At 55.8% G+C, this 15,534-nt stretch overlaps 1 protein-coding gene across 2 annotated transcripts; it reads left to right on the top strand.

Moving 5' to 3' along the window:
- Positions 1-7: 7 nt before the first annotated feature.
- Positions 8-15,187, top strand: TMC4 (transmembrane channel like 4). 2 transcript variants are annotated; one of them, XM_028839281.2, is made up of 15 exons: positions 8-362; positions 1,295-1,508; positions 4,306-4,451; positions 5,138-5,370; positions 5,528-5,649; positions 9,815-9,962; positions 10,760-10,927; positions 11,486-11,649; positions 12,227-12,353; positions 12,615-12,712; positions 13,089-13,272; positions 14,049-14,179; positions 14,276-14,431; positions 14,737-14,815; positions 14,908-15,187. In XM_028839281.2, exons 1-15 carry the CDS (start codon positions 284-286, stop codon positions 14,974-14,976), a joined length of 2,118 nt encoding a protein of 705 aa, XP_028695114.2. In that variant the 5' UTR covers positions 8-283; the 3' UTR covers positions 14,977-15,187. The 2 variants fall into 2 exon arrangements, with proteins under 2 accessions (XP_028695114.2, XP_077837440.1); XM_077981314.1 differs by having other exon boundaries at positions 149-362; positions 1,277-1,508.
- The last annotated feature ends 347 nt before the right edge of the window (positions 15,188-15,534 follow it).

The following is a 15,534-nucleotide window of genomic DNA, read 5'->3' as shown; positions in this document are numbered from 1 at the left end:
TCTGTGCAGGTATCTGGGTGATAAACGGCAGGAAGGACTTAGGCCACAAAGTCCGGGGTGAGGTACAGCTGCCCAGCCCAGGAACCAAACTGTCAGGCCTGGGGCACCAGAGGGACTTCAGTTCCCAGGACACCTTTCGCATCAGCGGCCCTGAGAAACTACAGGAAGTGTACCTTACTCCCTCCGGGCCACCTACTGGCCAGGTACACACCTGCCCCGGGCCCCTCCCTTACCTGGGGCAGTGTTTGCCTGGTGGCCACTAGAAACAGCCCAGCCTGGGGCCATGGAAGAAAACCCAACCTTGGAATCAGAAGCCTGGGGCTCCTCCAGGGGGTGGCTGGCCCCCCGGGAGGCCAGAGGAGGTAGGGATGCCAGGAGAAGCTCAGATCCATCCGACCTTCAGGCTAGGTGGGAGTCCTGCTGGAGGAAAGGGGAGGCCTGGCCTGCTGAGTCTGAGGGCTGAAGAGAAGGTTCCACTTCCTGATATTATGGGGGACAAAGGAACTGAAGGGGTCTGAGGAGGAGAAGCCTAGAGAACCAGGCTAGTCTGGAAGGAGGGGATGGCTAAGGGCTGGGAGTTTGGGTGTCTTGGGAATAGGAGAGGCTGGGTTCCCACACTTCTGAGCTAGAAGGAAAAGAAAGTTGAGGACTGGACTCCTCTGCCCTGGAGTAGGAGGGGTCCGCGCCTGGGGATGGAGTTGAGGACTGTGGGCCCCTGGGTCCAGGGAAAGTAGAGACTGGCACCCCGACTCCTGGGCCTGAGGGAGGAGGGGCTGGGGACCTGGTTTCCTGGTCCAAGGGAGGAGGAGCTGGGTACCTGGACTCCTGGCTCTGAGGGAGGAGGGGCTGGGTACCTGGACTCCCGGGTCTGAGGGAGGAGGGGCCGGGGCCTGGACTCCTGGGTCTGAGGGAGGAGGGTCTGGGGATCTGGACTCCTGGGTCTGAGGGAGGAGGGGCCGGAGCCTGGACTCCCGGGTCTGAGGGAGGAGGGGCCGGGGCCTGGACTCCTGGGTCTGAGGGAGGAGGGTCTGCGGGTCTGGACTCCCGGGTCTGAGGGAGGAGGGGCCGGGGCCTGGACTCCTGGGTCTGAGGGAGGAGGGGCTGGGGGTCTGGACTCCTGGGTCTGAGGGAGGAGGGGCTGGGGGTCTGGACTCCTGGGTCTGAGGGAGGAGGGGCTGGGGGTCTGGACTCCTGGGTCTGAGGGAGGAGGGACTGAGGCCTGGTTTCCTGGTCTGAGGGAGGAGGAATTTGGGCCCAGACTCCCGGGTCTTCCCAGCCCCCTGCCCCTCCCCAGGCCCATCGCTATCCTCTGTGCTGAACGAGCTGCCCAGTGCTGCCACCCTTCGGTACCGAGGCCCTGGGGTGCTGCCTTGGGGGATGCCGGAGGAGGAGGAGGAGGCTGGAGGAAGGAGCAGAAAGGCCTTCACCGAAGTCACCCAGGCGGAGCTGCAGGACCCTCACCCTTCCCGGGAACTGCCCTGGCCCATGCAGGCCAGACGGGCACACAGGTGAGGCCCCACCTCCGGCTGGGACCCGCACAGCCTGGACCAGGCGCTTCTCCCATACCTTGGACTCGGTCTCCTCCCTCTGTCCTCTGCCGCTCCTGGCTGCTGGGGCCTCTCTCTGCCTCGCTCAGAGCTGCCTCTCTTGGTTTCTTTTTTCCCCTGTCTTTGTCTCTCCTTCGGACTCCAGGTGAGTGCTGCCTTTCCGTGGCTCCGGGATCTCTTCCCTGTCTCTGGGATTCGCCATCTCCCTGGTCTCCTCCAATCCTGTCTCTGCCTCTCAGTTTTTCTCTGTGTGTGTCCAAAATCTGTTAATATTTCTCTGCTTTACGTCTTCCTTCATCTTTGCCTCCTCTTCAAAGCCTCCCTCTCTTTAACTTCTTTCTTTTCCCATTCTCACGGTATAATTCGCAGGGCCTGGTGAACAATGAAAATGCAGGTGCCCTCCTTCAAAAATGATTGTGGGCCCAGCGCGGTGGCTCACACCTGTAATCCCAGCACTTTAGGAGGCCGAGGCGAGTGGATCACCTGAGGTCAGGAGTTCGAGACCAGCCTGGCCAACATGGCGAAACCCCAACTCTACTAAAAATACAAAAATTAGCTGGGTGTGGTGGCATGTGCCTGTAATCCCAGCTACTCGGTAGGCTGAGGCAGGAGAATTGCTTGAACCACAGAGATACAGGTTGCAGTGAGCCAATATCGTGCCATTGCACTCCAGCCTGGGTGATAGAGCGGGACTCCATCTCAAATATAAATATATATATAGTATATATATGGAAAAAACAATAAAAAACAACAATATATCGCCACTCCCCTACTGATCAGTGGCGGGATCGTGCTTGTGAATATAGCCACTATACTCCAGCCTGAGCAACATATCGAGACCCCATCTGTATCTTTTAAAAGTAATAATCAGGCCGGGCGCGGTGGCTCAAGCCTGTAATCCCAGCACTTTGGGAGGCCGAGACGGACGGATCACAAGGTCAGGAGTCGAGACCATCCTGGCTAACACGGTGAAACCCCGTCTCTACTAAAAAATACAAAAAAGTTAGCCGGGCGTGGTGGCGGGCGCCTGTAGTCCCGGCTACTCGGGAGGCTGAGGCAGGAGAATGGTGTGAACCTGGGAGGCGGAACTTGCAGTGAGCCGAGATCGCGCCACTGCACTCCAGCCTGGGTGACGGAGCAAGACTCCTCTCAAAAAAAAAAAAAAAAAAGAAGAAAAGAAAAAAAAAGTAATAAAGTAACAATATGACAAAAAAATACAAATTAAAAGAACAGCTATCTATATAACATTATCTTGTATGAGGTATTGTAAGTAATCTAGAGGTGATTGAAAGTGCATTGGAGCGCTGGGTGTAGTGGCCCACACCTGTAGCCCCAGCACTTTGGGAGACTGAGGCAGGAGAATTGCTGGATCCCAGAAATTTGAGGCTGCATTGAGCTACGACTGCACCACTGCACTCCAGCCTGGACAACAAAACGAGACGCTGTCTCTGAAAAATCAGATAAAAAATAAAATAAAATTTAAAAAACCACAGAAGAGTATGTGTAGCCTGTATGCAAATACTATGCCATTTTATATACAGAATTTGGATATTACAGATTTCGGTATCCTTGGGGAGTCCTTGAACCAACTCCCATGGATACTGAGGGACGACTGTATTTATAAAGTGAGAGCCCAGATAAACTCCAGCTAGGGCAAGCGACACAGCATGACAGCACCCTGTGCGTCCCTCCCCTGACACCCCCTTTCTCCTCACGAGGAGATGGTAACCTTCTCCCCCAACCTTTTTTTTTTTTTTTTTGAGATGGAGTCTCGCTCTGTTGCCCAGGCTGGAGTGCAGTGGCCGGATCTCAGCTCACTGCAAGCTCCGCCTCCCGGGTTCACGCCATTCTCCTGCCTCAGCCTCCCCCGCAGCTGGGACTACAGGCGCCCGCCACCTCGCCCGGCTAGTTTTTTTTTTTTGTATTTTTTTTTGAGTAGAGACGGGGTTTCACTGGGTTAGCCAGGATGGTCTCGATCTCCTGACCTCGTGATCCGCCCGCCTCGGCCTCCCAAAGTGCTGGGATTACAGGCTTGAGCCACCGCGCCCAGCCGCCCTTTTTTTTTTTCTTTTGAGACAGAGTCTCGCTGTGATGCCCAGGCTGGAGTGCAGTGGTGTGATCTCAGCTCACTGCAGCCTCCGACACCTGGGCTCAAGCGATTCTCCCACTCCAGCCTCCCGCTTTTCTGTGTAGCTTTGCCAGCTCTGTGCTCTGCAACTTTGTACAAATAGAATCATGCAGGCTTCAGTCTTCTCTGCTGTTTTCTTCTGCCTGACATTAGGTTTCCTTCTTTCTTTCTTTTTTCTGAGAAGGAATCTCATTCTGTCACCCAGGCTGGAGTGCAATGGTGCCATCTCAGCTCACTGCAACCTCTGTCTCCCAGGTTCAAGCGATTCTCCTGCCTCAGCCTCCCCAGTAGCTGGGATTACAGGCGCCCACCACCAGGCCCAGTTAAATTTTTTTTTTTTTTTTTTTTTTTGTATTTTTAGTAGAGGCAGGATTTCACCATGTTGGTCAGGCTGGTCTCGAACCCCTGACCTCAGATGATCCACCCACCTTGGCCTCCCAAAGTGCTGGGATTACAGGCGTGAGCCACTGCGCCCGGCCAACTGGTTTCTTTTTTATTGCCACAGAGTATTCTATCTTATGTATAGGCCACAATTTACTTCTCCGTTCTACTTTTGGGTTGTTTCTACATTCGGATGGTTCCCAGTCTGGGGCTGCAAAACCCCTCATTTTCTGCCTCTTTCCCTCCCAGGCAAAGAAATGCCAGGGACCAGGTGATCTATGGCTCTGGAACTAGGACGGACCAATGGGCGCGGCTACTTCGGAGGTCCAAGGAGAAAACAAAGGAAGGCTTGCAAAGCCTGCAGCCCTGGTCATGGACACTGAAGAGGATCGGGGGTGCGGTGGGGTTCGGGTGATGTGCTGGGGGCAGGGCCTGGACTCCTGGGTCTGAGGGAGGAGGGGCTGGGGACAGACTTCTGGGTCTGAGGGGGGAGGGGCTTGGGCCTGGATTTTGGGGTCTGAGGGAGGAGGGGCTGGGGTCTGGATCTGAGGGAGGAGGGGCTGGGATCTGGATCTGAGGGAGAAGGGACTGGGATCTGGGTCTGAAGGAGGAGGGGCTCGGGGCCTGGACTCTTGGGTCTGAGAAAGGCACGGCTGGGCCGGGCGCGGCGGCTCACGCCTGTAATCCCAACAGTTTGGGAGGCCGAGGTGGGTGGATCACCGGAGATCAGGAGTTCGAGGCCAGCCTGACCAATATGGTGAAACCCCGTCTCTACTAAAAATGCGAAAACTAACTGAGCATGGTGGCGCATGCCTGTAATCCCAGCTACTCGGGAGCTGAGATCGGTGAATTGCTTGAACCCGGGAGGCGAAGGTTGCAGTGAGCCGAGATCACGCCACTGCACTCCGGCCTGGGCGGCAGAGAGAGACTCCGTCTCAAAAATAATAATAACAATAGCAATAATAATAATAAAAATAGAAAAAAAGCAAGGCACGGCTGGGCCCCCAGTGCCGGGATGGGAGGAGCTGGTCCTGCTCCCGGGAAGGAACCTGAGCCTCTCTCTCTCTGCTGCCCCCTGCAGGCCAGTTTGGCGCCGGCACCGAGTCCTACTTCTCCCTGCTGCGCTTCCTACTCCTCCTCAACGTGCTGGCCTCTGTGCTTATGGCCTGCATGACGCTGCTGCCCACCTGGCTGGGAGGCGCTCCCCCAGGCCCTCCGGGCTCCAACACCTCCTCGCCCTGCGGCTCCTATAACCCCCACCCCCAGGGCCTGGTCACCTTTGCCACCCAGCTCTTCAACTTGCTCTCAGGAGAAGTAGGTGCCTGGGGCCCTGGGAGTTTCCCCCGCCCACCTGTGAGCCCAGTGCCTTCAATGACACGAACCTCAAACCCTGACCCCAGACCCTGACTGTGCAGCTCCAGGAGCCCCGCCTCCTCCCACAGTGGCCCCCGCGCCGCCTTCCCCCCCACAGGGTTACCTGGAATGGTCCCCTCTCTTCTATGGCTTCTACCCGCCCCGCCCACGCCTGGCGGTCACCTACCTGTGCTGGGCCTTTGCCGTCGGCCTCATCTGCCTCTTGCTCATCCTGCATCGGTCAGTGGCACCTGCACCCCTGACCCCGTGACGGGACGGGTTGGGGTAGGAAAGCAAGTGGTGGTGGCAGAAACTCCCTCCCCAAGAATCCTCAGTCTTGCAATGTAACCCTTTCTTCTGTGTGAGTTCAAATCAAGGTTTTGTGCCGGGTGCGGTGTCTCACGCCTGTAATCCCAGCACTTTGGGAGACCGAGGCCGGCGGATCACGAGGTCAGGAGATCGAGACCATCCTGGCTAACATGGTGAAACCCTGTCTCTAATAAAAATACAAAAAATTAGCCGGGGCCGGGCGCGGTGGCTCACGCCTGTAATCCCAGCACTTTGGGAGGCCGAGGCGGGCGGATCACAAGGTCAGGAGATCAAGACCTTCCTGGCGAACACGGTGAAACCCCGTCTCTACTAAAAATACAAAAAAAATTAGCCGGGCGCGGTTGTGGGCCCCTGTAGTCCCAGCTACTCGGGAGGCTGAGGCAGGAGAATGGCGTGAACCCGGGAGGCGGAGCTTGCAGTGAGCCGAGATCGCGCCACTGCACTCCAGCCTGGGCGACAGAGCGAGACTCCGTCTCAAAAAAAAAAAATTAGCCGGGTGTGGTGGCGGGCGCCTGTAGTCCCGGCTACTCCGGAGGCTGAGCCAGGAGAATGGTTTGAACCCAGGAGGCAGAGCTTGCAGTGAGCTGAGATCAGGCTACTGCACTCCAGCCTGGGCGACAGAGCAAAACTCTGTCTCGAAAAAAAAATAAAATAAAATAAAATAAAATAAAATAAAGGTTTTGGGATTTTTTTTTTCATTTGTTTTTGTTTGTTTTTGAGACAGAGTCTTACTCTGTCGCCCAGGCTGGAGTGCACGATCTTGGCTCACTGCAACCTACACCTCCCGGGTTCAAGCGATTCTACTGCCTCGACCTCCCAAGTAGCTGGGTTTACAGGCTCCCACCACCACGCCCAGCTAATTTTTTGTATTTTTAGTAGAGACAGGGTTTTGCCATGTTGGTCAGGCTGGTCTCAAACTCCTGACTTCAGGTGATACACCTGCCTCAGCCTCCCAAAGTGCTGGGATTACAGGTCTGAGCCACCATGCCCACCTTGTTTTATTTTTTGAGACAGGGTCTCACTCTGTCACCTGGGTAGAGTGCAGTGGTGCAATCATAGCTCACCTGAAGTCTGGGCCTCTGGAACTCAACTGATCCTCCCACCTCAGCCTCTGGAGCAGCTAGGACCACAGGGACACACCATCATGCCCTGCTAAATTTTTTTTTTTTAAATGTTATAGAGGCAGGGTCTTGCTATGTTGCCCAGGCTGTGCTCAAACTCCTGGGCTCAAGAGATCTGCTCATCTCAGCCTCCCAAGGTGCTGGAATTACAGGCATGAGCCAATGTGCCTGGCCAAAAGTCAACTTTTTTTTTTTTTTTGAGATGGAGTCTCACTCTGTTATCCAGGCTGGAGTGCAGTGGTGTGATCTCAGCTCACTGCAACCTCTGCCTCTCGGGTTAAGCCATTTTCCTGCCTCAACCCCCTAAATAGCTGAGATTGCAGGCATGCAACACCATACCTGGCTAATTTTGTATTTTTAGTAAAGATGGGGTTTCACCATGTTAGTCAGGCTGGTCTCGAACTCCTGACTTCAAGTGATCCACCCACCTCGGCCTCCCAAAGTGCTGGGATTAGAGGCGTGAACCACCGCGCCCAGTCAATTTTACTCTTTTTTTTTTTTTGAGAAGGAGTTTCGCTCTTGTTGCCCAGGCTGGAGTGCAATGGTGCGATCTCCAGCTCACCACAACCTCTGCCTCCTGGGTTCAAGCAATTCTCCTGCCTCAGCCTCCCAAGCAGCCGGGATTACAGGCCTGTGCCACCACACCCGGCTAATTTTGTATTTTTAGTAGAGACGGGGGTTTCTCCATGTTGGTCAGGGGGGTCTCGAACTCCCAACCTCAGGTGATCCGCCCACCTCGGCCTCCAAAAGTGCTGGGATTACAGGCGTGAGCCACCGCGCCTGGCTCAATTTTACTCTTTAAAATATATATATATTGCAGTGTAGTGTCTCCTTAGCCCAGGCACTGTACTAGGACATGGAGAACCATTTGGGAGTCCCCAAACATGTGTACAGCTTACCGTTTAGTAGGGGAGATACACTGTGGGACAGACTGTTAAATAAGCAGGCTGGGCCCGGTGACTCACACCTGTAATGTCAGCACTTTGGGAGGACGAGGCATGTGGATCACCTGAGGTTGAGAGTTTGAGACCGCCTGACAAATATGGAGAAACCCCATTTCTACTAAAAATACAAAATTAGCCAGGCATGGTGGTGCATGCCTGTAATTCCAGCTACTCAGGAGACTGAGGCAGAAAAATTGCTTGAACTCAGGAGGTGGAGGTTGCAGTGAGCTGCGATCGGGCCATTGCACTCCAGCCTGGGCAACAAGAGCAAACTCCGTCTCAAAAATAATAATAGTAATAAAATAAACAAGCAAATCAATTATTTGAGTTTGGGAGCAATACTATACAGAAAACGAATGGGATGTGAGGATAGAGAGCAAGAATCAGCAAACTTTTTCTGTGAAGGGCCAGGAAGTAAATATTTTCGTCTTTGAAGGCCTTGCAGTCTGGGACTCAACCAAACTCTGCCACTGTAGTGCAAAAGCAGCCACACACAATACATAAATGAGTGAGTGTGACTGTGTTCCAATAAAACTTTATTTACAAAAACAGTGGTTGGCCCAGATTTGGCCCATGGCGTCTTGTTTGCCAACCCCTGTGATACAGAATAATAGGTAGGGACCCTCATTAGATGGAGTGGTAAAAGCCTTTCTATCTGGAGTAAGGGACCTGCAGATAAAGAGAAAGAAGAGAAGGAGCCAGGCAGGCGAACGGCCAAGCCACCAGCATTCCAGGCAGAGGGAGCTGCAAGTGCGAAGGCCATGCGGTAGGAAAGAGGTTTGAGGTGTTCTGAGAAATAAAAGACCTGTATGAGAAGAAGCGGCAGGGCCAGTTGCGGTGGCTCATGCCTGTAATTTCAGCTTTTTGAAAGGCTGAGGCGGGCGGATCACTTGAGGTCAGGAGTTTGAGACCAGCCGGGCCAACATGGTGAAACCCCATCTCTATTAAAAATATGAAAAGTAGCTGAGCATGGTGGCATATGCCTGTGGTCACAGCTACTTGGGAAGCTGAGGCAGGAGAATCAGTTGAACCTGGGAGGCAGAAGTTGCAGTGAGCCAAGATCGCACCACTGCACTCCAGCCTGGGCAACAGAGCAAGACCCTGTCAAAAAAAAAAAAAAAAAAAAAAAAAGACAGGATTTAAGCTCTGAGAAGTATGGAAGGGTCAGATCAGGTAGGCCCTGGCAGGTTATGCTAGGAAGAAGTCTCAGTTTTGTTTTGTTTTGTTTTGTTTTGAGAGGGAGTCTCGCTCTGTCGCCCAGGCTGGAGTGCAGTAGCCGGATCTCAGCTCACTGCAAGCTCCGCCTCCCGGGTTTACGCCATTCTCCTGCCTCAGCCTCCCGAGTAGCTGGGCCTACAGGCGCCCGCCACCTCGCCCGGCTAATTTTTTAAAAAATTTTTAGTAGAGAGGGAGTTTCACCGTGTTAGCCGGGATGGTCTCGGCCTCCCAAAGTGCTGGGATTACAGGCGTGAGCCATGGCGCCTGGCGTGCCCCCTTCTCTTGAGTCTTGACCTGCCATCTTCTCTGGGTCTCTGTCTTCTTCTCGGGTCTTCCCGCCCAGCCCCTTTCTCTGGGTGCCTGTACTTCTTATGGGTCTTTGACCCCCATCTTTTGTAGATTTAGTTTCTCCTTTCTCACTGTCTTTGTCTCCCTTTCTTCGAATCTCCCTCTGGGGCCTCTGTCCCTCCTCCACATCTCTGTCTTCCTCAGGGCCTCTGTCCCTTTCACTCTGGGTTTCTGCCCCCTTCGCTCCGGGGCTCTGTCCCTGTCTCCTAGGTTTCTGCCTCTCTCTGTGGGGTGCCTGTGCCCCAGGTCTGTCTCTGAATCTCCCTTGGACTTTGCCTTCAATGATTGTAGGTGTCTCCGCCTCTTTGACCCTTTCCCCATCTGGTGGCAGCTCCGCTAGTACCCAAGGCCTTAGGGTTCGTCTTCCCCGTTGGTCCCAATATGAAGGATGCCCCCATAACCCCCGTTCCTGGCTGTCCTTTCACATCCTGTCTCTCCTCTCAGCTCGGTGTCCGGGCTGAAGCAGACACTGCTGGCGGAGTCCGGGGATCTGACCAGCTACAGCCACCGGGTGTTCTCAGCCTGGAACTTCGGTCTCTGCGGGGACGTCCACGTGCGGCTGCGCCAGCGCATCATCTTGTACGAATTACAGGTGCGATTGGGGGCGGGTTATGCAACGGGGTAGGGACCAGACAGGACTGGGCTGAGATAACGCACAGGGCCTAACCCGGTGATGGGGCCTCCGGAGAGACGCTAGGCAGCTCCTTCTCCAAGAAAGGCAGGTCCTGGGGAATGAGAGGGTTGAGAGGAGGCCGCGATAAGGCTGCCCGAGATCCAAGGGTGTAGGAAAAAGATGCACCAAGGCTGGGATCGGTGGCTCATGCTTGTAACCCCAGCACTTTGGGAGACCGAGGCAGGTGGATCGCTTGAGTCTAGGAGTTCGACACCAGCCTGGGCAACATAGGGAGGCTCCCTCTCTACCAAAAAAAGTAAGCACAAGAAGCGGGCGGGGCTTTAAGGCAATTTGGTTCAAAGTTAAGTGATGGGAGCGGCCAGCGGGGCGTCTTCATATAGATGAACTGGAACTTCAGGCCAGGCATAAAGCGCAGGGCCGCCTGGGGGCGGAGCCTCTGATGGGCGGGGCTGACCAGGGGCGGGTCTTGGGGGTGTTGGGCGGAGCTTCGGGGGCGGGGCCCGGGGTGCTGAGATTGGTCGCGCAGGGATGGGGGCTTGGGTTGCTGGATCCGGCCGCGGAGGGGCAGGGCTGTAAAGGGCCACTGGTTTCTTAGAGCGCCCCGGAGCGGGTGGAACCGGGACTGCAGAGGTTGTTAGCTGGTGGGGAGAAGGCTGCATCAGTTCACGTTGAGGAGGATCTCTGGAGAGCCTGGGGAACCCAGAGGCCAGCGCCTTGGGAAATGGAGTCCAAGCGGGCATCTCTCGTGCCTTCAGGTGGAGCTGGAGGAGACAGTGGTGCGGCGCCAGGCTGCTGTGCGGACTCTGGGCCAGGAAGCCAGGGTTTGGTTGGTGCGGGTGCTGCTCAACCTGCTGGTGATCGCACTCCTTGGGGGAGCCTTCTATGGCATCTACTGGGCTACAGAGAACACCGTGGCGCTGCAGGTGCGGAGGGTCTTGGAAGAGGAAGCCGGGGGTCCTGGAACCTACATTTCCAACGATGGAGGGAGGGAATGGAAGTTTGGGATGCCAGAGATCTTACAGAGGAAGTATGGGAGAGGGTCTGTTTGGACCCTGGACTTCGGGGTTTTAAAGGAAGAAGAGAGACTGGGCGCAGTAGCTCACGCCTGTAATCCCAGCACTTTGGGAGGCTGAGGCGGGGGGGATCACGAGGTCAGGAGTTCGAGACCAGCCTGACCAACATGGCGAAAATCCGTCTCCACTAAAAATACAAAAATTAGACGGGCGTGGTGGTGCACGCCTGTAATCCCAGCTACTCAGGAGGCTGAGGCAGAAGAATCACTTGAACCCGGGAGGCGGAGGTTGCAGTGAGCCAAGATTGCACCACTGCACTCCAGCCTGGGTGACAGAGCCAGACTCTGTCTCAAAACAAACAAAGAAACAAAACAAAAATAAACAACAAAGAAGAGGTCTGGGGGAGGACCTTAAGCTTGGCTCCTCCAGGACCCCAAGCCTCTACTCATGGTCCACTCCCTCTCCCAGGAGAAGCCCCTTGTTCAGCAGTTGCCACTGCTGAAGCTTGTGGTGAATTACCTTCCGTCCATCTTCATCGCTGGGGTCAACTTTGTGCTGCCGCCCGTGTTCAAGCTCATTGCTCCACTGGAAGGCTACACTAGAAGTCTCCAGATCGTTTTTATCCTGCTCAGGTTCCAGCCTCATGGGGATGGCTGGGAATGATGGAGGGTCGGGGCGGTCAGAGGGATGTTGGCGCTGACAGATAAGACACGGAAATCCTGCTGATATCGGATCCAGGGATTCAAATCCTGACTCCGCTGGCCAGGCGTGGTGGCTCACACCTGTAATCCCAGCACTTTGAGAGGCCGAGGCTGAGGTCAGGAGTTCAACACCAGCCTGACAAACACGGTGAAACCCTGTCTCTAGTAAAAATACAAAAGTTAGCCCGGCGATAGTGGCTTCTGTAGTCCCAGCTACTCGGGAGGCTGAGGCAGGAGAATCGCTTGAGCCTGGGAGGTAGAGGGTGCAGTGAGCTGAGATCGCGCCACTGCACTCCAGTCTGTACGACAAGTGAGACCCTGTCTCAAAAAGAAAAGAAAAGAAAAGAAAAGAAAGAAAGAAAGAAAGAAAGAAAGATCCTGACTCTGTCGCTGGGCCTCTGCTTCTTCATCTGTGAGATGGGTTGAATGTGAGCGCGTTCCACTGAGAAGGGGACTGCCACGTGGTGGGTACCGGATCAGGGCCCATTCTCTGCCTTCCCCCCGCCAGGACCGTGTTTCTTCGCCTGGCCTCCCTGGTGGTCCTGCTCTTCTCTCTCTGGAAACAGATCACTTGTGGGGGCGACTCTGAGGCTAAGGACTGCAAAACCTGTGGCTACAATTACAGAGAACTTCCGGTGAGAACGGCATGGGATCTGCCTGGGACTCCTGGGTCCCTGAAGGAAAGATGGAGCTAGGTGGGTCCAGACTCGGTTTGGGCGGAGAGGGGAGCTCGGGATGCTGGAACACTCTCCCATGGGTATGAATGTTTGAAAAACGAGGACCCCCAGAGAAAGTATTGACAGGGTCTCATAGGCTTGCGATGTGGAGACTCGGACGCGTGGGCCTCCAGGTGCTCGGGTCCTGAGGTCTTTCTGACCTATTTCTTCCTTCTTCAGTGCTGGGAGACTGTCCTGGGCCAGGAAATGTACAAACTTCTGCTCTTTGATCTGCTGACTGCCTTGGCAGTCGCGCTGCTCATCCAGTTTCCTAGAAAGTGAGAGCCCCGCCCCTCGCTGTGGCCCCGCCCCCCCAGGACCAGGCCCTGCCCCATCGCGCTGTTCTTTTCACCGCGCACCTTTTTACTGTTCCCGCCTCTGCCGGCTCCCTTTGCTTGCCCTAGGTCCGCAGATCTCCCCCACTCCCCGCCCTTGTTTTAGTGGGTTACTTCCCTGTGGCCCCGCCCCTACCGCCGCGACACCTGGGCTCCGTCTAGTTCTCTGGACACACCCCCTCCACGTGGAGTCTTGAAAGTCCCGCCCCTCCTCAGATACGCTTGCTTCCTATTGGCGGGCAGGGCGGTGGAGGCGGGGAAACTCCAAGTAGCCGCGCCCCTGACTCGGGCCCGGCCCCGCCCCCGCCCCGTCCTTCAGGCTCCTCTGTGGCCTCTGTCCTGGGGCGCTGGGTCGTCTGGCGGGGACCCAGGAGTTCCAGGTGCCCGACGAGGTGCTGGGGCTCATCTACGCGCAGACGGTGGTCTGGGTGGGGAGTTTTTTCTGCCCTTTGCTGCCCCTGCTTAACACGGTCAAGTTCCTGCTGCTTTTCTACCTGAAGAAGGTAAGGGGTAGGGGGGGACTCTTGGGTCTGAGGCAGGAGGTATTGGGGCCCGCACTCCTGGGTCCTGGGCAAGGAAGATCACGGGGTCCTGGATTACTAGGTCTTAAGAGAGGAGGGGGTTGGAGGACAGACTCCTGGATCTGAGAGAAGAAGGAGTCTAGGGCATTCTGACTTCTGTGTCTGAGGATCCGGGGACTTAGACTCTGGGGTCCTAGATGAGGAAGGGGCTCAGACTCCTGGTTCGGGAAAAAGGAGAGGCGGGTAGGCCGGGCGCGGCGGCTCACGCCTGTAATCCCAGTACTTTGGGAGACTCAGGCGGGTTGATCACCTGAGGTCAGGAGTTTGAGACCAGCCTGGCTAACATGGCAAAACCCCGTCTCTACTAAAAATACAAAAAAAATTTAGCCGGGCTTGGTGGCGAGCGCCTGTAATCCCAGCTACTTGGGAGGCTGAGGCAGGGGAATTGCTTGAACCAGGGAGGTGAAGGTCGCAGTGAGCCTAGATCGCGCCACTACACTCCGGCCTGGGCGACAGAGCGAGGCTCCGTCTCAAAAACAGCGAAACAAATTAGCCGGGAGTGGTGGTGCACACCTGTAATCCCAGCTACTTGGGAGGCTGAGACACGAGAATAGCTTGAACCCAGGAGGGGAGGCTGCAGTGAGCGCCACTGCACTCTCGCCTGGGCCACAGAGCGAGACTGTCTCAAAAAAAAAAAAAAAAAGAGGCACAGATTCTTGTGTTTCAGATCCCCTTTCTCCGTGCCTTACCCCCACCAGCTTACCCTCTTCTCCACCTGCTCTCCGGCTGCCCGCACCTTCCGGGCCTCCACGGCGAATTTCTTTTTCCCCTTGGTTCTTCTCCTGGGTCTGGCCATCTCCAGCGTTCCCCTGCTTTACAGCATCTTCCTGTAAGTGCGAGAGGTTCCCGCCTCTCTCCCTCCCTCTCCCCCCATTCAGTGTTCAGACTCCTGGCTCTACTTGAACCCAGCCTGTCTTGACTTCAGGATCCCGCCTTCTAAGCCGTGTGGTCCATTCCGGGGGCAGTCGTCCATCTGGGCCCAGATCCCTGAGTCTATTTCCAGCCTCCCTGAGACCACCCAGAACTTCCTCTTCTTCCTGGGGACCCAGGCTTTTGCTGCGCCCCTTCTGCTGATCTCCAGGTGAGGTGGACCAGACTTCTGGGTCTGGGTTTGAATGCGTGTGATCTGGGGGCCACCACCTGCGTCCAAGAGAGGAAAGGCTTGGGGGTGGGAGCAGGCAATGTACTGAGTCTGAGGGAGGAGGCCTAGGCTCCTGGACTGCTGGGTCCGAAGGAGGAGGTGGGCGGGACTTAGGACTCCTGGATCTGAACGCGGAGGTGCTGGGAGACTGAACTCCTTGAGCCTGGACGAGGAGGGACTTAGGGGTCCACATCCCTGACTTCGAAGAGCGTGTCAGGAGTGGCTTCCGTTCCTGTCTCCTCCAGCATCCTGATGGCGTACACTGTGGCTCGGGCTAACTCCTACGGACGCCTCATCTCTGAGCTCAAACGTCAGAGGGAGACGGTGAGCCAGGCGGGTCCCTGAGAGGGCCCCCGGGGAACACGGAGAGGGGCTGGGGAAGAGGGCTGTCACACCTCCACCTCTCTTTGCCGCAGGAGGCGCAGAATAAAGTCTTCCTGGCACGGCGCGCTGTGGCGCTGACCTCCACCGAACCGGCTCTTTGACCCCCGCAGCTCACGCCCCACTTTCAGACCCCAGGCCCATTGTAAGCCTAGGTCACAACATCTGTAAACTAGGAGAACTGGAGAAGACTCCACGCCCTTCCAGCTTTGATATCTGGAGATTTCCAGGGCCCCTCGCCGCCACGTCCCTGACTCTCGGGTGATCTTTCTTGTATCAATAAATACAGCCGAGGTTGCTGAGCGCGCTTTGAAATCTGCGTCCTGAAGGTGGGGGCAGGGCTACCGCAGGGCAGGAGCCAATCAAATGTATGGGCATGTTTGTCGGTGCGGAGCGCACTTCCGCAAGGAGACTTGACGGTCATGTCGACCAATCGACGGCCGCATGTGGTAGCATCGGGGCGGGCCAACTTATGATTGGTTCAGATCTGTGATAAGAGGCGGTTGCTAGGGGATACCACGAGCCGAACGCCTAACATTCGCTGTGAAAAGGACGTCTCAGCCAATCACCTGTCGTTACAGGCCAGGGGGCCGTACCAACTAATTCGGAACCAATCTGCGGTCGAAGTAGGGACAAGAGGAAGGGGGGCATCCTCTCGCCAA

Source organism: Macaca mulatta, chromosome 19 (genome assembly GCF_049350105.2).
Source record: "Macaca mulatta isolate MMU2019108-1 chromosome 19, T2T-MMU8v2.0, whole genome shotgun sequence".
Classification (NCBI taxonomy): Eukaryota; Metazoa; Chordata; class Mammalia; order Primates; family Cercopithecidae; genus Macaca; species Macaca mulatta.
Note: the sequence above shows the minus strand (reverse complement) of the source record. Positions and strands in the feature narration are given on the sequence as shown.